Consider the following 19,745-nt stretch of genomic DNA (forward strand, 5'->3'; position numbering starts at 1 on the left):
CCCCGATCTCATCCGGGAAGTATTTCGGGAGTTTTATGCCAAATTATATACTTGCGAGGAAGGGAGTACTCTAACAGAGGAAGAGGTGGATAGCTATCTTAGGGACATTCTAGCTCCCTCTCTGTCTGCACAGGATAAAGCGGGGCTCGACGCTCCTTTCCATCTAGATGAGTTTAAGAAAGCAATCAGGAGTCTCCCCTCGGGGAAAGCGGCAGGGCCAGACCAAATTCCGGTAGAATTTTACAAAGTATTCCAAGATACCTTAGGTGATGATATGTTTAACATCATGCTACTAACACAACAAGGGGGCTCTCCTCCCGAGTCTTGGGGAGCGGCGGATATTATAGTCATCCCCAAAAAAGGTAAACCTCCGTTACTCCCCGGCTCATATAGACCCATCACTCTTATGAATGCCGATATTAAACTTTACTCAAAAATGCTGGCAACAAGGCTAGCAGGCAACATAGAGCAGCTGGTAAGTTCATCCCAGCATGGCTTCATACCAGGCAAGGGAACTACTCAGCACGTCAGGACACTCATAACGGTGTTCGACGCCGCGGAGTCCCTGGGCGACCCTGCGGCAGCGTTGTTGTTGGATGTCGAGAAGGCCTTCGACAGGGTTGCCTGGGGTTTCCTGTGGACAGTTTTGAGATGGAGTGGTATTGGAGAAGGCTTTATAACAGCTGTTCGAGCCTTATATGAACGCCCAATAGCTAAAATTAGGGTAAATAGAGGATACTCAGACTCAATTGCAATTTTTAGGGGAACGAGACAAGGCTGCCCCTCATCCCCCTTACTATTTGCGTTATTTTTGGAGCCTTTTTTACGGAAATTGGACAGAAATAGAGAGATTTTACCAATGGTTTTAAACGGTCGGTCAATTAAAATTCTGGCGTATGCAGATGATGTTGCTATACTCACCCCGAATCCAGACTTAGCTATTATAGAGGTCGAAAGGGAAGCTAACAAGTTTGGTAAAATTTCAGGATACAAGCTAAATAGATCTAAGACTCAGATAGTTATGAATAAAGCCATTTCTTGAACTGATTCTAGGGTGACTACTTCGGCGACATACTTAGGTATAGTAATATCTGCAAAATTAGATACCCTTGTTGAGAATAATATAACCCCTCTCCTTGAGAAAGTAAAAACGGATTTAAATAGGATTAATAACTTACATCTCTCTCTAGTAGGTTGCACCAACGTGTTAAAAATGAGTATATTGCCAAAATTTCTTTATTTATTTAGAACAATTCCGTTAATTTTCGAAGCCAAATGGTTTAATATACTGGAAGGTACTCTCAACAAGTTTATATGGGCCCACGGGAAAACTCGTAGGGCGTATAAATTTATGACCTTACCGAGAGTCAGAGGGGGGTGGGGAGCCCCGGATTTTAGATTATATTATTTGGCAACTGCCCTTCAATATATGCAAGGCCTAATCGGAGGAGGGGGGATGCTTCAAAGAATAACTTCTGCATCTACAGATGTATATGCAATCCTGTTAGGACAAGAGACAGAAAATTGCTTGTTATGTTTTACTGATTTTGGCTATCTTAGAAGGAAGCAATTTAAGACACTAAATGCGGCCTTAAATGTATGGAAGACTTTTATGAGGAAGACGGGCCTTGGACGATATAACAGATATCTTAAACTATATAACAATAAGTCGTTCCCCTCAGAAGTTTTCTCGGATACAGTTATGGCCGAATGGAACAGAAAAGGTGTTAACCAAGTTGGGGACCTAAGAGAGGATGCGGGAGTGGTACAGTTTGAGGTATTGGCAAATAAATACAAGTTAAACAGGAGAGATTTTTTTAAGTATTTACAACTCAGAAGCTTCTTGGGTGATAAACGTGGCGGCTCAGCAGGATATAACACAAATGATTTTCTGGAGATTTTAACCACGGGCGGCTATCACAATATTAGGTCAGCCTACGCGATACTAGTCCAAATTAAAGTGGACGATCTAGACAAACATAAGTGCAAGTGGGCAGAGAAGCTGGGAGGAGAAATGGAGGATTTTCAGGAGTCGCTGGATCTGGGGTGTAATATTTTATGCTCAGCCCCCCTACAATCTCAACACTATAAAACCCTATTTTCCTTATACCATACGCCTGCTAGAATTGCTAAATGGGGGGGTACAACTAGGATAAGCTGCCCTCGATGCAGCGCATTAGACGCAGATTTACTTCACATGTTGGCCACTTGCCCACAACTATATACTTTAATCAGCGACATAGAGGTTTTTCTGGATAAGACTTTAGGGCTACAGATCTCCTTATCACCTTCGCGTATTTTGCTAGGGATAGACCACGATGGAAGCAGTAATGTAGAGAGGGAATTTGTTTTTGTGGCGATGGCGGTGTATAGACTAATCCTAGTCAGGGCTTGGCTAGATAAATCCCCTCCGTCTATGCAAGTATGGTTAGCAAATTTAATTTCCACATTTAATTTGGAAAAGCCAATTTATGCAAGAAAAGGTAGAGCGGGGAGAGCTCTAGGTATAAGAATTTGGGGGCCATTAGCGTGGTGGAGGGACGGGATAGGGTAATTTGGGAATTTGGGAATATCTGATCTAGGGATTGGCCAGAGCTATACTGTTCTGTTTATTTGGATGATATCTGGTTTTTTCTTTTCTTATTTTTTTCTTTTTTTGATATCATGCAAAGGATCATGTTGTGTTAATGAATACATGAATGTATTAAATGTGCATCGTTGAAAGTACAAAATAAAAAAAAAAAAAAAAAAAAAAAGAAAGGAAGGAAGTGTCGAGGAAGGCAGCGAAAAACACCAAAAGAAGACTGCAGAAGGTAAGAAAACTGGTGAAAGGTTTGGACGCTAAGCCTTCAAACTCAAGGTCCTCGAAAGCAGCCTCAGCATTAAAACACCTGACAACTGAAGAAAAACAACACACTTGACATCAAACAAAGAGCGCACATGGTCAAAATGGCGCCCCTTCCACAGAGGAAGGAGGAGTTTGGCAAATCCCTGGGAGAGTTTTGCATTCCAACAAGACTATCGGGATCCACAGAGGCAGGGGAAACAAACAGTCAGGTGTGGAGCCCCCAGGCAACTCCAGAGACATGCAAGGAAGAACAAGAGGAGTTCTACGAACTTGAGGATGAAGAGGCGGCATTCTAGGAATACAGCCAGGTCAAGGATATAAGGCATGACCTCTACGCAGAGTTCCTGTAGGAAGGTTTAGACAACTACCCCATGAGGCCTTGTACAATAGCCTCATCAAAAGGACAGTGTACACATTTGGGGTACAACTAGGGGAAGAAATGGAGAAATCATGTTTCCTACTGGAAACCCTGATACCTTCTCAGAAGGCAAACCGCTATCTGTCCATGCTCCCCAGCATCTTGGACTAGTGGAAAGAGTCTTTCAGAGAGCCAGCCACTGCAAGGGAAATAACCCCTCTTGTGGAGAAGTACAAGCATTCCATACAGAACCCCCCAAGTACTTAAAGGGGAATGTCCTTGAGGACTCTGTCATTGTGATGACTGCAAGGAAGAGAAACAATGCCCTCACATGAACACAGCCCCTGCCAGAGAAGGACAGCAAGAGGCTGGACCTAGTAGGCTGAAAGATGGAGAGAGGTGGCCACACAATAGAGGATAGCCAACTCAAACACTCTCCTTAACTGCTATGGGCACCAGCACTGGGATGATATTGATGGTCTGTTGTAACAACTTTCAGAGGAGTTTCACTAGATATCCAAGGTTGTAGTCCAGGAGGGTACATATATCACCAACTGCTGCCTCAAGTCTGCCCGGTTGCGGCAGACACGGTCAGCAGACAGATGTTCATGGGTGCCACACTCAGGAGGCAGGCCTGGCTGAGAGTCTCAGGGTTTAAACCGGAGGTACAGACTTCAGTCATCAATATACCTTTCACGGGTGAGGCCCTGTTTGGATAAGCAGTAGCCTAGGCGCTACAACAAAAAAAAAAAAGTGAAATGACACCACAAAGGCCATGGGGACCCTGCAGTTCAAAAGATCTTTTAGGAGAGGAGGTACAACTACAAGCAGACCAACAAGCAGGGTGGCCTTTCCAACTGGCCAACAACGCCAGCAACAACACTAAAGCCTCACTCATCTGGCAGCACAACAACGATCACACCATCCGTGGCAACACCCGACAAGACAGCCCTTTCAAGGAAGGTCAACAGGAATAGTATAAACAAGCATGTGATCCGCACCCCTCTCCAAACCACACCACCAGAAAACAGCGGGGACAGAATATTAGGGTTTATCCAGGAGTGGTCAATCACCTCAGGCAACTGGATTTTATCCCCCTAGCAAGACATGGCTACTCCATAGAATTTACCAAACCATTGCCACATGTCCCTTAAAGAGTAAAAACCATAAGTGGTACAGAAACTCAAACAACTGTGAAGAGAAGCCAAAGAGCTTATCCAAAAATGAGCCACTGAAAAGGTTCCCCCTAGAGAGGCAAGCAGTGACATCTACTCACCATACTTCCTTGTACCAAAGTAAAACTTAACACTGAGGCCAGTCCTAGACTTCCGGTACCTTAACAAGTTCATACAGACTAAACACTTCAAAATGACAATCCAGAGGGAGAAGGATTATATGGCCACCTTGGATCTAAAATACACCTACCTCCACATAACAATAAACCAGAAACAAAAGAAGTACCTCAGATTCATCCTAGAGAGGGTACTCTACAAATTTAGAGTGCCACCATTTTGCATAAAATCCGCACTGAGAATGTTTATAAAGTGTCTTGTAGAAGCACACCTGAGAAAACAGAGTATCCATGTTTACCCTTATTTAGACAACTGGCTAGTAAAAGCAAAGTCAAACAGAAATGCCACCAAGACATTCAAACAGAAATTGCAGTGAAACAACGCCACATGTTCACAATACACCACAAGAATTCTTCACCTAAACCAGAACAAGTAAAATTGTTCCTGGGAACAACTCAAGATTCAAGAATTTCATCCTGCACGAGCAGACCCAGTCTCCAAAACAATGCAGCTGTTGCAGGGCAAACTCGCTTTTACCAGCGGGGTCACTCTCTTTCATTGAGGATTGTCAGGAAATTGATTGGCATGATGGAATTATGCATTACCCTCATACCACATGCAAGACTACACATGCGCCCCATACCAGAATGGATCTGTAACAGTTGGTCACAAGCCACAGAGAGCTGGAAGGATCTAGTGGCTGTCAAAGCAAGTGTGCAAAAGTAGATAGAGTGGTGGAAACCGACAAGTGTGGGGATTGGGAGACCTTTCAAATCACCAGCCCCCACAGTGACCATAACAACGAATGTATCCCACAAGTGCGCATGGACAAGCTTAAGGTCAGAGGAATCTGGAGCCCCACGAATGTCGTGAAGCATATGCACTTCCTGGAACTAAAGATAGATTTTCTAGCCCTGAATGCGTTCCAGGTATATGTAAAACAAAAGACGGTACTAATCCAGGCAGACAACACGACAATCATGTTCTAGCTCAACAAACACGTGGGAACAAAGCCCTTCCCTCTGTCGATCATAGCACAAGAATTATAAAAATGGTCGATTCAAAGGAACACCTAACTATTAGCAATCTGCCTTTTGTGGAAGCAGAACAGTGAGGCAGAGAGATTGAGCAGGCAAGACAGAACCTCCGACGAATGAGAGATAAATCAAAAAGTACAGGACATTTTCAGACATTGGACATACCAAGTATTGATCTATTCTGAAGCCCAGAAAACACAAATTTCCATGACTTCGTATCCAGGTTTCCACACCACCAATCAAAGGGGAATGTCCTGTCGATAGACTGGTGAGGGAGATTTGCATACGCCTTTCCACTGATTCCCGTGATCCCAAGGGTGCAGGGCAAAGCTAGACAACCAGGGAAATCACTCATTCTCATAGCCTTGCAGAGGGCTAGGCAGGAATGCTATTCACATCTGCTGGCGATGTCCAGTGGTCAAATGATTCAAATCAAGGCAACACAGGACCTGCTAACCATGCTTTCCTAATAGCAATCACATCCCTATGCAGAGTCAGCAGGATGCAAGCATTAACGATACAAGAGCCACACCTACAAATCCACAAGGACAAGGGTGTCCTATGAGCAAATTCAGAGTTCCTACCAAATATGGTATCTCATATTTCACTTCAACAAAAGCATCCAACTACTTTTCAGGAACCAAAGTTGCAGGCTGAGAATGTAATTCAAACACTGTATGTGCGAGGGCGCTAATGTGCTAACTAAAGGAGACTAAGACATTTCGGAAAGGGATCCAACTCTTCATCTCCTTCGCCTGGCCAAGCAAGGGAACACCGGTGACAAGGGTTTTAAGTGGGATGAAAAAACGGGGGGGGTCTCTCAAAGGGGCGTGGCTAATGTAATTAGAAGCGTGGCTTACAAACTTAAGCAAAAAATCTGTGCTTAGCATAGTGTGCCGCCTGACTTGTTTTTCGCTGTTTCGGTCATTGCATCCAGATATATGATACACCAAGTAACATCATACCTACAACAAGTCAGGACCATTGGCTTTGTCAATGGCTGTTAGTACATTAGATAAATAATTAGCCACAGTGGCTTGTTATATATAATATTGAAAAAGCTTCGACTTAAAGTCCTGGTGACACCAAGACGATGTTGCGGCTCCTGAGTTTCAAAAAGAGAAGGGAAATCCAGATTGAAAATGACTCTCTTTAAAGGATTTTCAAAGCTCACGCTCACGTAATGCCCTAACTTCTCCACTAGTGAGAAGTGAGCAGTGTGAGCACGCACACATCCATGTGCCTGCTGTCACTACAGTCGGAAAAAAATGGACCGCCTGTGCCAGGGCACAAAAAAGAACACGATAGAGCCCGCTTTAAAAAACTACCGGTGCTCAAACCCGGTGCGACCCGACCCACTCAAAGCCCTGCCGGTGACCAAAGGAACGATCGCACAATGGATAGTGGAGACTATACAAACATGCTACACTAGGGCTGGAAGGACCCTACTTGTATGCACATTGATGACATCTGCATCACCACAGCTTGGTCGTCCCCAAACCTTTACAAAACACTTCTGGGTGGACATCCAAAATAAATAAAGAAGCACATGTTGGATAGAACACACTAACGGCATTTGGATCAGCATGTGGTTGTGTAATGACAACTTTAGGGTTCTAACCCATCCTAAACTGCTACTGCATCTGACTTCTGCTATGATTCAGGTTGAACCTTGTATGTTGGCAAGTGGGCATTGTAGGGTCCAGGGTGGCAGCTTGTGTCACATAATTCCAAGCCAGAACCTAATTCTGCTTCTTGGAAGTGAATTCATTCTGTGACATGCCTTGGGAACTATTGTCCTGGTCATGACACAAAGTAAATTACAGGGGTTATAGGAAAGCAGACTGGAGTGGGTAGCACATTAATTTTCCAAGGGGCATCTAATTTGGTCTGTCATCAGAGTAATATGGTCGGCACATGAGACTTCTCAATGGCTGCCATTCTGGTGCATAGGGAACATTTGTGGTATAACCATGTCCTGTAGCTCATATCTGTGTCTGCAAGGGTTAACACATGCTGTCCGCTTTCAGATAATGAAATCTGGCTTGGTCCTGCTTGATTGCAGAGCTCAATTTATTTACTGACTCAAGTGTTGGCCCAAGTTATAGCTTGTACAGTATTCCATATAGGACTTTGCTTAATGGAGTAGATTCTTAACACATTACCTCTAGTGGTGCCACGATGCAGTGAAGCTGTCTATTGCAAGCTATGAATGTATGACCAGCTGAGGCATTGCAGGAGATGTCTTAATTGTCACTTTTGCCAAACTTTGTGGGTGCCTGATATCTTCCCTTAAAGTGGTTAAAGGCACATGCTGACCTAAATTAATATGACTATTTACGCCATAACGCACAGAAAAGCACAGTCAAGCGACTATTCGTGCTGGGGCCGGAGCGAGAGAACGGATTGAGAGCGGGCCGTGGACCGGGAGTACAGCAAGGACCACACTCCCCAGGGTTCCTAGCGGTAGAAGCACCGTTGTGCACTCACCAGCGTCATCTGCGTGCCAGGGGGCGCCGCTAATAGCTGTCCAGGGCTCCCGAGCATGGGACGTGCGCGGGCATTCCCGGGCCAAGGGCTGGCCGGCTGCACCCGTCCGCGGCCGCACGAGGCAGGGCAGGGCCACCCCCTGAGGAGTACCAAAATCGAGCTACCATTGCGGTAAGAGTGATCTACATCTATTAAGCCTATTTTTTTTCCTCACAAACTTTCTTTTAAAGAGTTACATACAGCCAAATCATGGGCAAAAGGAAATTACCAACTAAAGGGGGTGAACTTTCTACAAAGAGTGCGCCCAACACTAAATATTTAAAGACTGCTGTGGGTCTCATTAATAGCAAAATTGTCCATGTGGAGGAGCAATTAGCAGCAACAAAAACTGCATTAGATGCTGCTTTAAAGGAATTTGCTTTAGATGGTGGAAAATAATCCGTTCCAACCATAACATGAGAAGCACGGGTGAGGCAATAGAGACACTTGCTATAACTACAGCTCCAGAATCAAACCCATGAGTATTGCTTACATCCCTGGAGATCTCAGTGTCTACAGACAATTCTTCCCAGGTATCTCCACCTGCCAAAAAGAAGAAACAACCTCCTCGAATTGTTAAAAAGCCCTGTGGAGAAGCAATCTACTATCTCTAAATCTAAATCTAAACTAAAATTTAAAAAGGGTGGAATCAATCCAGGGGTGGATAGTGGGGGCTGTAGTCTCATAAATCAAAAAACGCTTACTCTTGAGTCATTGTTCAAGAAACTACATAGAAAACTGGATAGCATTGAAAGATGCTTAATGTCTGAGATTAAACTGATACAGAATATGCATTGTGAAAATTCCACCAAGGAATCACTAAATCTTCCACCACAGGCGACTCCGTACGTCATTATTTTAAATAATGTGGCAAAACTAGTAGAAAATCAGAAGGAAACGTACGAGACTCTAAAGAATCAAGTGGGTCATTGGTTTGCTATAAATACTAACTTTGGGGTGAACGTATTAATGCAATCGATTATCATGATGAGAGTAAGCTGGGTGGGAAATTCAAGAAAATCATGTCGGAGTGACTGTGTGGTAGTAAACGTTTGTAGTAGTGTTCTTGTGGGAAAATTGCTGAAAGCTTTTCTGAATAATGACAATGGGTACCGCTCTGAAAACATCGATCGTATAATGGCTGTTCCTTTGTTTTTTTTTTATAGGCCAAGCGATAGTCAGAACTGTGTAAGATCGAGTTACCACTCATCAGAATACATCTCACTGTATAATAGATATGCCCCACTCAGAAGATGCAGTGAAATAGACTGACTAAGAAAGGCCATGGGAAAGGTTAAATATTCGGAAATTAATTTTACTAGCAACTATAGCATGGCTGAAGTCAATCTGATTTCACATCCAGAGGACGATGTTGTTATATCAATCCCGTTTAGTCAGGCTGAAGTTATTTGATCCCACGTCCAGAGGACGATGTTGTTACATCGAATCCGTTCAATCATAAAGATGTAATTTATACTTGTAGCCGAAATATAAAACTGGAAAATGTTGATTTAATTGCCCCAACTCAGAATGTTGAGATAATGGCTAAGCATATAATAAGTAATACTGAATACATCCCCACTAGTAATCCGCGAAAATTGGGATCTAGTATATACCTAGGAGAGACCCTAAACATCATGACTTGGAATGTAGTGGTGATTAAAAATAAGGTCACTGATGATGACAGGCTGAAAACGTTAGAAGGGCATGCGCTAGTTTTAATTCAAGAAACCTGGTGGACAGAGCCCTTTTCTGTAAACGGTTATCAAACTACACAAATGCATATCCATCTAGGATGGGAAGAGCAAAGGGTGGCTTAGCCGCCCTGATTGCCGTCATTTCTTTCGCCATTGGCCTTAAAGAAAACATTTATAAAATCACAGTGCTATCAGCTTTTGTATTTCCATTCAGTAGGGAAACAGGTTATTATTGTCATCAACTTCTATAATAATATCTTTGATAAATCAAAGGTTATAAGTTAATTAGAAGATGACTTGGATCGCTTCCTGGAGCAAGCAGGCGGAGATTATGTTTAAGTCTGGGCGGGTGATTTTAACTGTGCTAAATGTGTTTTGGAAATCTGGAGAACCTTGTGGATATTGCGATAAATTTGGTGACAGGATCTCCCATTTTTCTCATGATTTGTATGGAGAAACTATTAATAATGCTGTTTATAAATATGACCACTTTAGAGAATGGGGAATCAAATATACAAACTTTTGTAGGAGCAAGGTCATCTTCAAACATTGATCATATCATTGTATCATTATATCAGCTAATTGTAGCGAACTGGTGGTAAAAGTGTGGGTCAATATTAGCTTATTTAGCGATCACCCTTCGCTAAGAGTGTCGTTGAGACTAAATTTGACACAAAAAGACTTAGGAAAGGCTGCTGAAAATGATATTATCACACAGGGGACACATGGTGTCTCTATTAAATGGACGGGGTGAACCCCACCTTATTTATGGAAAACCTTAAAACAAAAAAACAAAAAGATCTGGACACCTGTTTAGATAGTTCCTCTACGAATACTGCGATCATAACGGCCTTTTGTAATATCTCTAGTGAAATTGCCAATGATCTAACAATTAAAAAAAGAAAGAAGATTCATGATTGTAACCCAAGATGGTTCAATCATGAATGCTCAAAATTGAATAGGGATCTGAAACTGGCCCTCAAACAAAAGCCAAGGAATAGTGCTAGGATCATTTCGTTGAGGAGAATGTATGAAAATACCCTGAAAGAAAGGAAAAGGGAGATTTGTGAAGGCACTTGGGAGAAATTAATACAGGCGGCAAACTTGAAAGATTCTGAGCTTTTCTGGAAAACAATTAATCACCCTTTTTTTAAAGAGAACTCAGGATCAAACATTGACATTGTGATACCTCCGGAAGATTGGATATCACATTTTGAGGGTATTTTTAATCCAGATGCTAAAAAAGTAATCAAGGACAAAAAAGGTGATTTTATATTGGTGGAACCCGTCAACTCATCACTTATAACGTTAGAAGAGATTGAACTAGCCCTGTGGAAATGTGCGAATGGAAAAGCTGCAGGTTCAGAAGGGGTACCCATCGATGTTTTTAAGCATAAAACTGACTTCTGGACACCGATTTTATTGAATGTTTTTAATGCCACCCTCGGGGGCATCTTACCAGCAACTTGGGTTGAAAGTATTATTGTACCCATCTTCAAAAAAGGGGATGGAGGGAAGGCAAACTGCTACAGGTCAATATCTCTTCTTGATTCCACGTCAAAATTTATGGGATGAATTATGCTTGAAAACTGGGCTAGTGAGAATTATACTCTAACTGATGCCCAGTATGGTTTCAGAAGAGGCATTGGCACGGTAGAACAGTGCCTACATTTAGAACTATTAATAGGGAAATATACCTTAGCTAAGGAGGGAGCACTACACCTCTGTTTTGTTGGTCTTACTAGCGCTTTCAATTTAGTCAATCATTGTAAATTATGGGAAAATTTGAAAGCGTTAGGAGCACACATAGATATAATTATTTATCTATCCCAGATCTATACCCATTTAACATCTAGGGTACGGTTTGGAAAAATGGGTGAATGCATACCTGATTTTAGGGTCACATGTGGCATTAGACAGGACTGTGTACTAGCACCCCACCTTTTTTCTCTTTATGTAAATAATGTTAATCCCTTTTTACAAAATCTAACTGTGGATGCCCCGAAAATTGGAACTCGCCCCACGCCAGTATTATTATATGCTGACGATGGCGTCCTAATTTCAAGGACAGCAAATGGCCTGCAATCCCTCATTGAGAATTTTGCTCTGTTCATGACTGATAAGGATCTTAAATTAAACTATACGAAAACATTTGTCATGACATGTGGGAAAAACAAACCCAAAAACAAATTACATTATGTGAATGGGGATGTTATCAAGAGAGTCTCAACCTTTTAGGAGTGGCACTTGGAATACCCATATTGAATTATGTAATATGAAATACTTGAGGGTTATAGAGAGTATTCTAAGATTTTCAGTGAAAATAGGCAACAAACCTATCCGAGAGATCTTGACACTGTATAGGAGTAAATGTATTACTGGGGTTTGCTATGGGGCTGCAATTTGGGGGAGAGCTAACATTGCCCCCTACAAGTTTTAGAAAATAAGTTCTTAAAGAGACTGTTGGCAGTTCCTAGTGCAACAGCAAATTACATAATACATAAAGAACTTTCAGTCCCGTATATAAGTGACTCCATAAAATCGATTATTCTCACTTTCTGGCATGGAATTTGGGTTAAGGATGAAACAAAATTTACAAAGGAATTATCATGGATTGTTTAACCCTTGACCAAAGTAGAAAAATATAGCAAAAATACTGGAATATATTTTTGAATTGCAAAAATATTGTGACGTTACCATCGATAAGAAGAACCCTATACTCATACAGGATATTAGCAAAACAGAGTTGAAGTCAAGATTTTTAAATGCCGCCGAAAATGAAAGAGAAAGAAGTGCCAGCCATAAATCTAGTGTCGTTTCCTATTGTGAACACCCACTTATGAGGGGCATACAACCATATTTAATAATGATGAGAAACGTACAACAGAGATTTTACTTAACCAGATTGATGATGGGCTCAATACATTATTTAGTTGCATTCCCAAAAATGGATAAATGGCATCATAAATTACCAAATTGTCCTTGTGATGGAAAATTTAAACAATCTACGTTGCATTTTATTCTTTTCTGTAGTTGTTATAAAGATATTCGGAAATCAGTTTTAAAACCCCTTTTTTATCACATAGACTTTTTAATTATAAATATGCTTTTAACTTCATATGCAGTCTGGAAAATTTGAAAATTATTAATGCCGTCTCTCTCTTTGTACAACTCGCAATCAGGAAAAGAAAAGACTATTCGTATTTAGATGTATTGTTATATGAAAAATAGGATGAATCCGTTTAGTCTAGCTCCTTGTTCCGAGTTAGTAGGTGGAATTTGCACTTTATATATCCCAATGTACTTTTATGTACAAGCACTTTATATCTCATGTATGTATGTCTTGTAACTCGACAAACTTGAAGTATTGTTGATTTTTAAAATAATGGTACACTAGATTTTTCTTATGTATTAGTATGTGTCCTTTTTTAAATGTTATTGATGAGTTCTTAAGCTGTTAAAATTGCATATCTTTTATTACACAATGTAGGAATGTTTCTTGATTAGTATTCTTTTATGGTGGTATTTGCTACATTGAATACAGCTATTTTGAATTGAATTGAATTGACTATTTAGTAAACTGCTCTGGTCTTCGAAGTGAGAGACATACTAGGAAGCAGAGTTCAATTTCTGCTTTAAAACTATTGCACAAAAATGTCCCAGTATAAAATATTGGCAATATCGCTAGTGTAATGAAAGATAGAATCAAGGTGCCAACTGCAGGGTGCCCACTTGCAGTATTAATTGTTTTTGTAATTTTATATTCTTATTCACAATTGGCTAGAATTTAGGTCTGAACTGACTTGCTGTAGCCCCGTCAAGACTAATCATGTACTCAAACATTTTTGTAACATAGTTGTGAAAAACTAGCACTAGCATATTTAGTGATTTTGTGTTAACGCAGCAAACATTGATTTGAATCACCTCAGTACTTGTGTATCACAATGTTGAATGTAAACCTTCAAGGCACTAATCCAGTAATACTGTCCAGCTGCTAGTCAACACCTTGTGGCAATGTACCAAAGCATCTTGCTCCCACCATCATTCAGGTGGTTCCAAAGGAATATCAAAGTTGACAGCTTCTGCATGCTGAGGTGGCCCTTGTTATGCTGTACCAATGTAGAATTTTCATTGCTGTTACCGCAGTTTGGTTACACAGAGGCACTGTATATGGTCCTGCCTGGTCAAGGTCACATAGTACTTGAGTGGATGCCATGATCAAGTACAACTGTCGTGAATGCTGGCCCAGGATAAGTCTCCCAAGGGCTGCTTGCTGGTCTCGCAGGGTTGCATGGAAGAGACTGCATATTGCTGCCTAACACGGACTAGACTGATCTTTGGAAAAATGTGAAATCAACATCAATATACATTATAAACACTCTGTGGGCATTCCTCTAGGGTTGACACACGCTAGACAGGAGAGGCTGAACAACCTGGCCCACCTACATCTTTTAGCCCCAGCCTCTCTGTGCCCTAAACAGCCCAGTGAACAAACAACTAAGGTGGTAAGAACAGACCTGTGCTGTGAATTTCAGAATTTTTAAAGTGCTGTTTTTCTACTCGGGTCTGTTTGAATTGAACTATTGGTTTCTGTGCAATTTTTTCTGTGAAAACTACTATGTATTAACCAGTGACTGTATGAATTTGTGTCCTAGTTTCCCCTATACTGTGCTTAGGGCAAGCCTCCAGCCCATACCCCTCCCTAAAGTTAAAACAGCAAAGTACACCCTCAGAGGCTAAGCAGTGTGTTTAAAAGACTGCTTCATCTGCTTCATGGTTTCAACTGTGTTTGGAAAGTGTATGTAGCACTCGTTTTTGGCTAGAAAAAAAAGATTTGTTTAAGTGTGTGAAAAGCACTATGTTAAGTGGCTTGTATTTGGCTTGGATTTGGTCCTTGCCTGCAGGGTTAAAACCTGGACCTGCAAAGTGTGGATTAAGCCCGCCTGTCTCCAAGGAGATTCTGGTCTCCAGGAGCAGCTTCCTGTGCCATCATTATGTGCCTTCCTAATTAGCCCTCTAGTTCCCAAGCATCCCCGAGTCCTCGAGCCCTCCTCCTCTCACACGTGCAGAAGCCCTTTAAGGTCTGTGCAGGGAACAGCAAGACAGGCACCTCCATCATGTAGCCCCAGCCTCTCTGCACCCTAAACAGCTGTGTAAACAAACAACAAAGAAGATGGTAAAAACACAGACGTGCTGTGAATGTCTGAAACTGTAAAACTGTTGTTTTTGGACTTGTGACTTTTTAAATAGAACTCTGGCTTTCTGTAAAATTTGTACTGTGAAAACTGCAGTTTTTTTCCACCTGTGACTGAAGTTTTGTCCTAGTTTCCCCTGTATTGTGTTTCACAGACAAACTGGCATATCATTACACAACCAAAGCTAACACATTGGACTATTTAAAACAAACAGCACCAACCTATTTCCAAAAATACCCTGCAGGAGTGGGCTTACCCAGCCTCTCCATTCCTTCAAACAAATATCACAAAGTGAATTTATAGATCTGGTCAAAGCAAGCAGTCATGATGGCAGCCCTTCTGATCCTTGTCCACCACAAATATTCAACAACATTCTTCTAACTACCTCTGCTGGCACGCTAGTAAGAAAAATCATCAATATTTCCTCAACAACATAAATCTTTCCAGAAAATCTAAAAAAAAAAGGCATACATACGCCCATTATTTAAGAAAACCAACCTGGACCCACTTGACCCAAACAACCACAGACTGATTACAGATGGACCTTTCACAGGGTTCCATCCATGAAGAGGCACAGAATTTGCCCTCATCGCTATCTGGGATAACATTAAAAACACAGCAGACTGCAACAGGGTTGCTGCACTACTTCTCTTGGACCTTTCAGCTGCATTTGACGCTGTTACCCATGATAGGTTAATACAAAGACTCTACGAAGCCACCATAGAGGGGACTGCCCTCGACTGGATCACATAACACCTTCACAACTGAACAAATGTCATCCATTCTCCATCTTTCTCATCCAAACCATACTTCTCAAGAGCAGGGGTTCCTCAAGGCTTTATTATTTCACCCATGCTTTTTAACACCTTCATGAAGTCATTACCAGCAATCATCAAAGAATTCCCGCTCACATGTTATATAAATGCAGATGACACAGAAATGCTCCTTAAACTGGAAGGTCCCAAAGACATTGGAAACTCACACATTTTCAGTTGTGTCAGAGCTGTTGATCAGTGGATGATATGGAGCCATCTCAAACTGAATGCTTCCAAAATGGAAATACATGTGGAGATAGGAACAATTATGACTTCAAGTTATCAATGAATACCCAAGTGGATAAATTAGCACGTGTGATTTATCTCTTGTACTGTCTAAACTTGATTACACCGATGGCCTCTACCACAGATCATCTTTATCAACTATGAAAAGACCACAATGGATTCAGACCTATGCTGCTGGACTACTACATGTAAAGCCACAAGCCCACATCACTCCTACCTTGAAGGCCCTACATTGATTACTGGTAGCCAGAAGATCCACTTTCAAGCTCCAATACATGGAACAGGACCGCTTTGCATTAGGGATAAAATCACCAAATGCATTCAACAAAGGAACCTCTACTCCAGAATGGCACCTCGCCTCAAAATCCCACTATGCAAAAAAAAAACATAGGTGACACATCTTTTTCTGTTCAAGCAGCCAAACTATGGGATTCATCACCCCAAACATAAGATCCACAGATCACTATCTTAGCTTCAGAAGACTTCTCAAGACTTGGCTCTTTAACATAACCACCATACTCAAACAAACACATACAGCATATCCCTGTGTATATCAACATTTAATTTGATTATATATATATATATATGTATCTACGTATGTGTATCCCTTGATATAAATATGCATAATATGTACTTATGTATTTATATATTTATTACTTTACTCTTATTGCTAAAAAAACTTTGAATCTATCCAATTTACTACCGTATGGTTCACCCTATACCTTTCTCGATATATCCTCTACTGCCAATCTTTTACTCATCCCGAACCTCATTCTACTACTATGATCTCCAAAAAATACCTTTGTAGACTCTTCCCTCCTCTATCCCCCCCTTGGGCCACCCCAAACCTAATTTTAATGCTATGATTTCTCAAACAACCCTTCTAAATTCTTCCCTCACCTATCCCTCCTTTGACTTATCTCAAAATTCATTTTACAACCATGATCTCAATAATCCATTTCTAGAGGTTATTCCCTCCTCCATCTCTCCTCATACTCATTCCAAACCTCATCTTACTACTGTGATCTCCCAATAAACAATTTTAGACTCTTCCCTCTTCTGGTCCCCCATTATTGTTTTCAATCCAACTAACAGACTCACAAGCCCACCACTCAATGGCTCAAATGTCACTATACTAATCCATCACTAATCTTTTTTGGGTTCCGGAGTGGTCTGCTATTTGCTTAAAAGCGCTTTGACGCCTCGTCAGTGGTAGTAAGCACTTTATAAATGCAATTACAATATGACAGGCACATAGCCAATTCACTTTCTGTGCAGTATTCCCTCCCTTAGTATCATATAGTGTCAGCTAGTTGTCTTCCTCATTACGAACTGCAGCATTTTGTAACTGCCCTGTTCAATTAGAAATACCAGCCTTTATCTTAGTTGGTGGGATTTGTTTGCAACTGTAAAGTATGTCATGACTTCACAGTTGCTGAATAAAATGCGCCATAACATGTGGAACAATGTTTCAATGCTTAGGCTCCCCAATTGTACATACCTTCCCACTTGTCAGACAGTCCCAAGCTCCCTGACTATTGTTCGCAGCACAAAACAATCTTATCAGTATATTAAGGTAAACACTATTGGCTTTGACATATACTGTTATCGGTCAATGGCTCTTGATGCCAGTGTCATGCTTTTAGACGTTTGTCTTTTGGACTGAGCCTATGTTTCTTATGATGTGCTTTCCAATGCATGTCTTTTCCAGGTGGAGCCCTTTACCAGCCTGTCACCATGGTAACCTCACAGGGTCAGGTGGTAACCCAGACCATGCCGCAGGGATCAATACAGATTCAGAACACACAGGTGAGTGCCCGGAATGTAATTTGCGTCTCGTTATTTCTCTGCTTCTTGAACTACACAAACGGGTTTGGAATTTCTTTCGTCTCCTCTCAAAGGTGTGTTTTTCCTTTGCTTATTTATCTTTGTTTTCTGAGCATGTCTGAATAATTATTATGTCATAGTTCACAGAGAGAGAGAGAGAGAGCGCGCCACGGAGATTTGTTGTGAATAGGGGGGTTGAGTGATATTCTAAAATGTTATGTTGTATGTGTTTATAGTTAGCACACAATCCCATTTTGTGGGATGATATTTTAATGGAGCAATGCAGTGAATAAAAAAAGTACAGTTCTCTTTACCCACTTCTGCATCGCTAACAATCACCATCAATACAAATACTTGAATGTTCCTTTGTTTGATGATGTTTTCTTGTGTTTTAAGTAATATTTTGACATAGTTCAACAGAGGGCATCTTTAAAATGTTTTATACTCCTAAAGCTCCCGAAGAAAGCCCTTTGCTATGGAAAGTAGCACATGCTTTACCATATCTGATTTAGTGTGATAAAATCACTAAGCCAAAAAAACATGTAAGCACATTACTGGATTGATGCTCTGCTAGTGCCTTGTACATACTGGAGCAGCCCGACAGAAACAAGTTCGGCTGTAGGACCTATCCTTGTTGTAACTGTACATACCAGCACGCAGTATATCGTTCTCACTGACCACGAAATCAAGCAAATGCCCCGCTCTGTTCTTTCTCTTATTCTAAATTTAATCTGGAAAATTCAGACCTGTTCTTCGGGGCCTATAAGACTCCCTGGCAGTTACACAATCACTGTAAACAGTATTACCACTGTCTTTGGAAATACATTAAACATGGGCGGATACCTCTTTTTTAGCCATTGACTTGCAGGGGATATCAAAGTCAAAAAACACAATGCTTATTTATAGACGGCGTTGTGGAGTAGAACGTCTAGTATTGTAACACTCACATCACTCCCAAGAATATATTGTTGAATATTTGTTATTTCTTTGCAGAAAAGTAGTGCTTTTATTACAATCAAAATACTGTTCTTGGTAAGTGAATGCACATCTACAGATCTGTCATAACTATACTGTAGCTCAGTCTTAAAATGAAGGGTGCAATCGAAGAGGCTAATCCCTACTTTTTACCTCAGAACAAACCTGCTTGTAAGAGGTTGACGCGTGCGAGTTCGATACCTGATGCAGTTCTTTTGTAATTTCAAAGTTAGGCAGCTGCTTGGGAACAGGCACCGAACTCCAAGCTTTGTAAGTGGCAAGTTAGAAGGAGGCGGTCGTCCAGGTCAGTCAGGACGAACATGCAGCACCAGGGGCAGGGGGGTACAAAAGCCTGCTCACTGTTCGGTAAAACAAGAGAAGGATTTCTCAGTGCCAGGTACGCACTGAGGTTCTTGGCTTTGCATAAGTCCTTCGTTTTGAAAGAAGTCTTGTAACCTAGAGTGTAGCGCACAGACTCGGGATATCTAGGGCAGTTTATTCAGTGGCCTTGCACTCTGGTTTGCTTTATTGTTGGTCTTAGAAAACAGGTGCAAAATAAGAGTTGCAGCAATGCTGGGTGTGTCGTGTTGCTCTTTAGATCACTTGACACAATAGCAGATGTCCAGGAAAGTCAGCGTACGTACACACCAGCACCATGTTACCACATGATCATCAGGGACAGGAAAAAGTACAGCGAATACAGGGTGCAGGTGTGCCAGTCTTTCACAGTCAACAAGCGCAGGAAAAAATGCAGCAAAATGAAATGGTGCATGTATTTCAGCCTCACACGATCATTTGATACAGGAATAATTTCCTTATTGCAATATCAAGACTAATTGTGCCAGCTTTTGGGCTACGTTCAGAATGAGGTATGCTGGGGGGGTCTGTGAGTGCATTCGCTTAGTCTTGGTGTGCTCCTTTTACAA

The 19,745-nt window shown here is 41.4% G+C and overlaps 1 protein-coding gene across 15 annotated transcripts in view; it reads left to right on the forward strand.

Moving 5' to 3' along the window:
• PKNOX2 (PBX/knotted 1 homeobox 2) overlaps nucleotides 1-19,745 on the forward strand; it is a 3,737,380-nt gene that overhangs the window by 3,113,971 nt on the left and 603,664 nt on the right. For all 15 annotated transcript variants that reach the window (XM_085646078.1, XM_085646083.1, XM_085646080.1 and 12 more), the window contains one exon: nucleotides 17,729-17,826. In XM_085646078.1, the coding sequence (XP_085502204.1) occupies nucleotides 17,729-17,826 (98 nt within the window). The remainder of the gene's footprint in view (nucleotides 1-17,728; nucleotides 17,827-19,745) is intronic.

This window comes from Triturus cristatus, chromosome 3_1, assembly GCF_964204655.1.
Source record: "Triturus cristatus chromosome 3_1, aTriCri1.1, whole genome shotgun sequence".
NCBI classification, from domain to species: domain Eukaryota; kingdom Metazoa; phylum Chordata; class Amphibia; order Caudata; family Salamandridae; genus Triturus; species Triturus cristatus.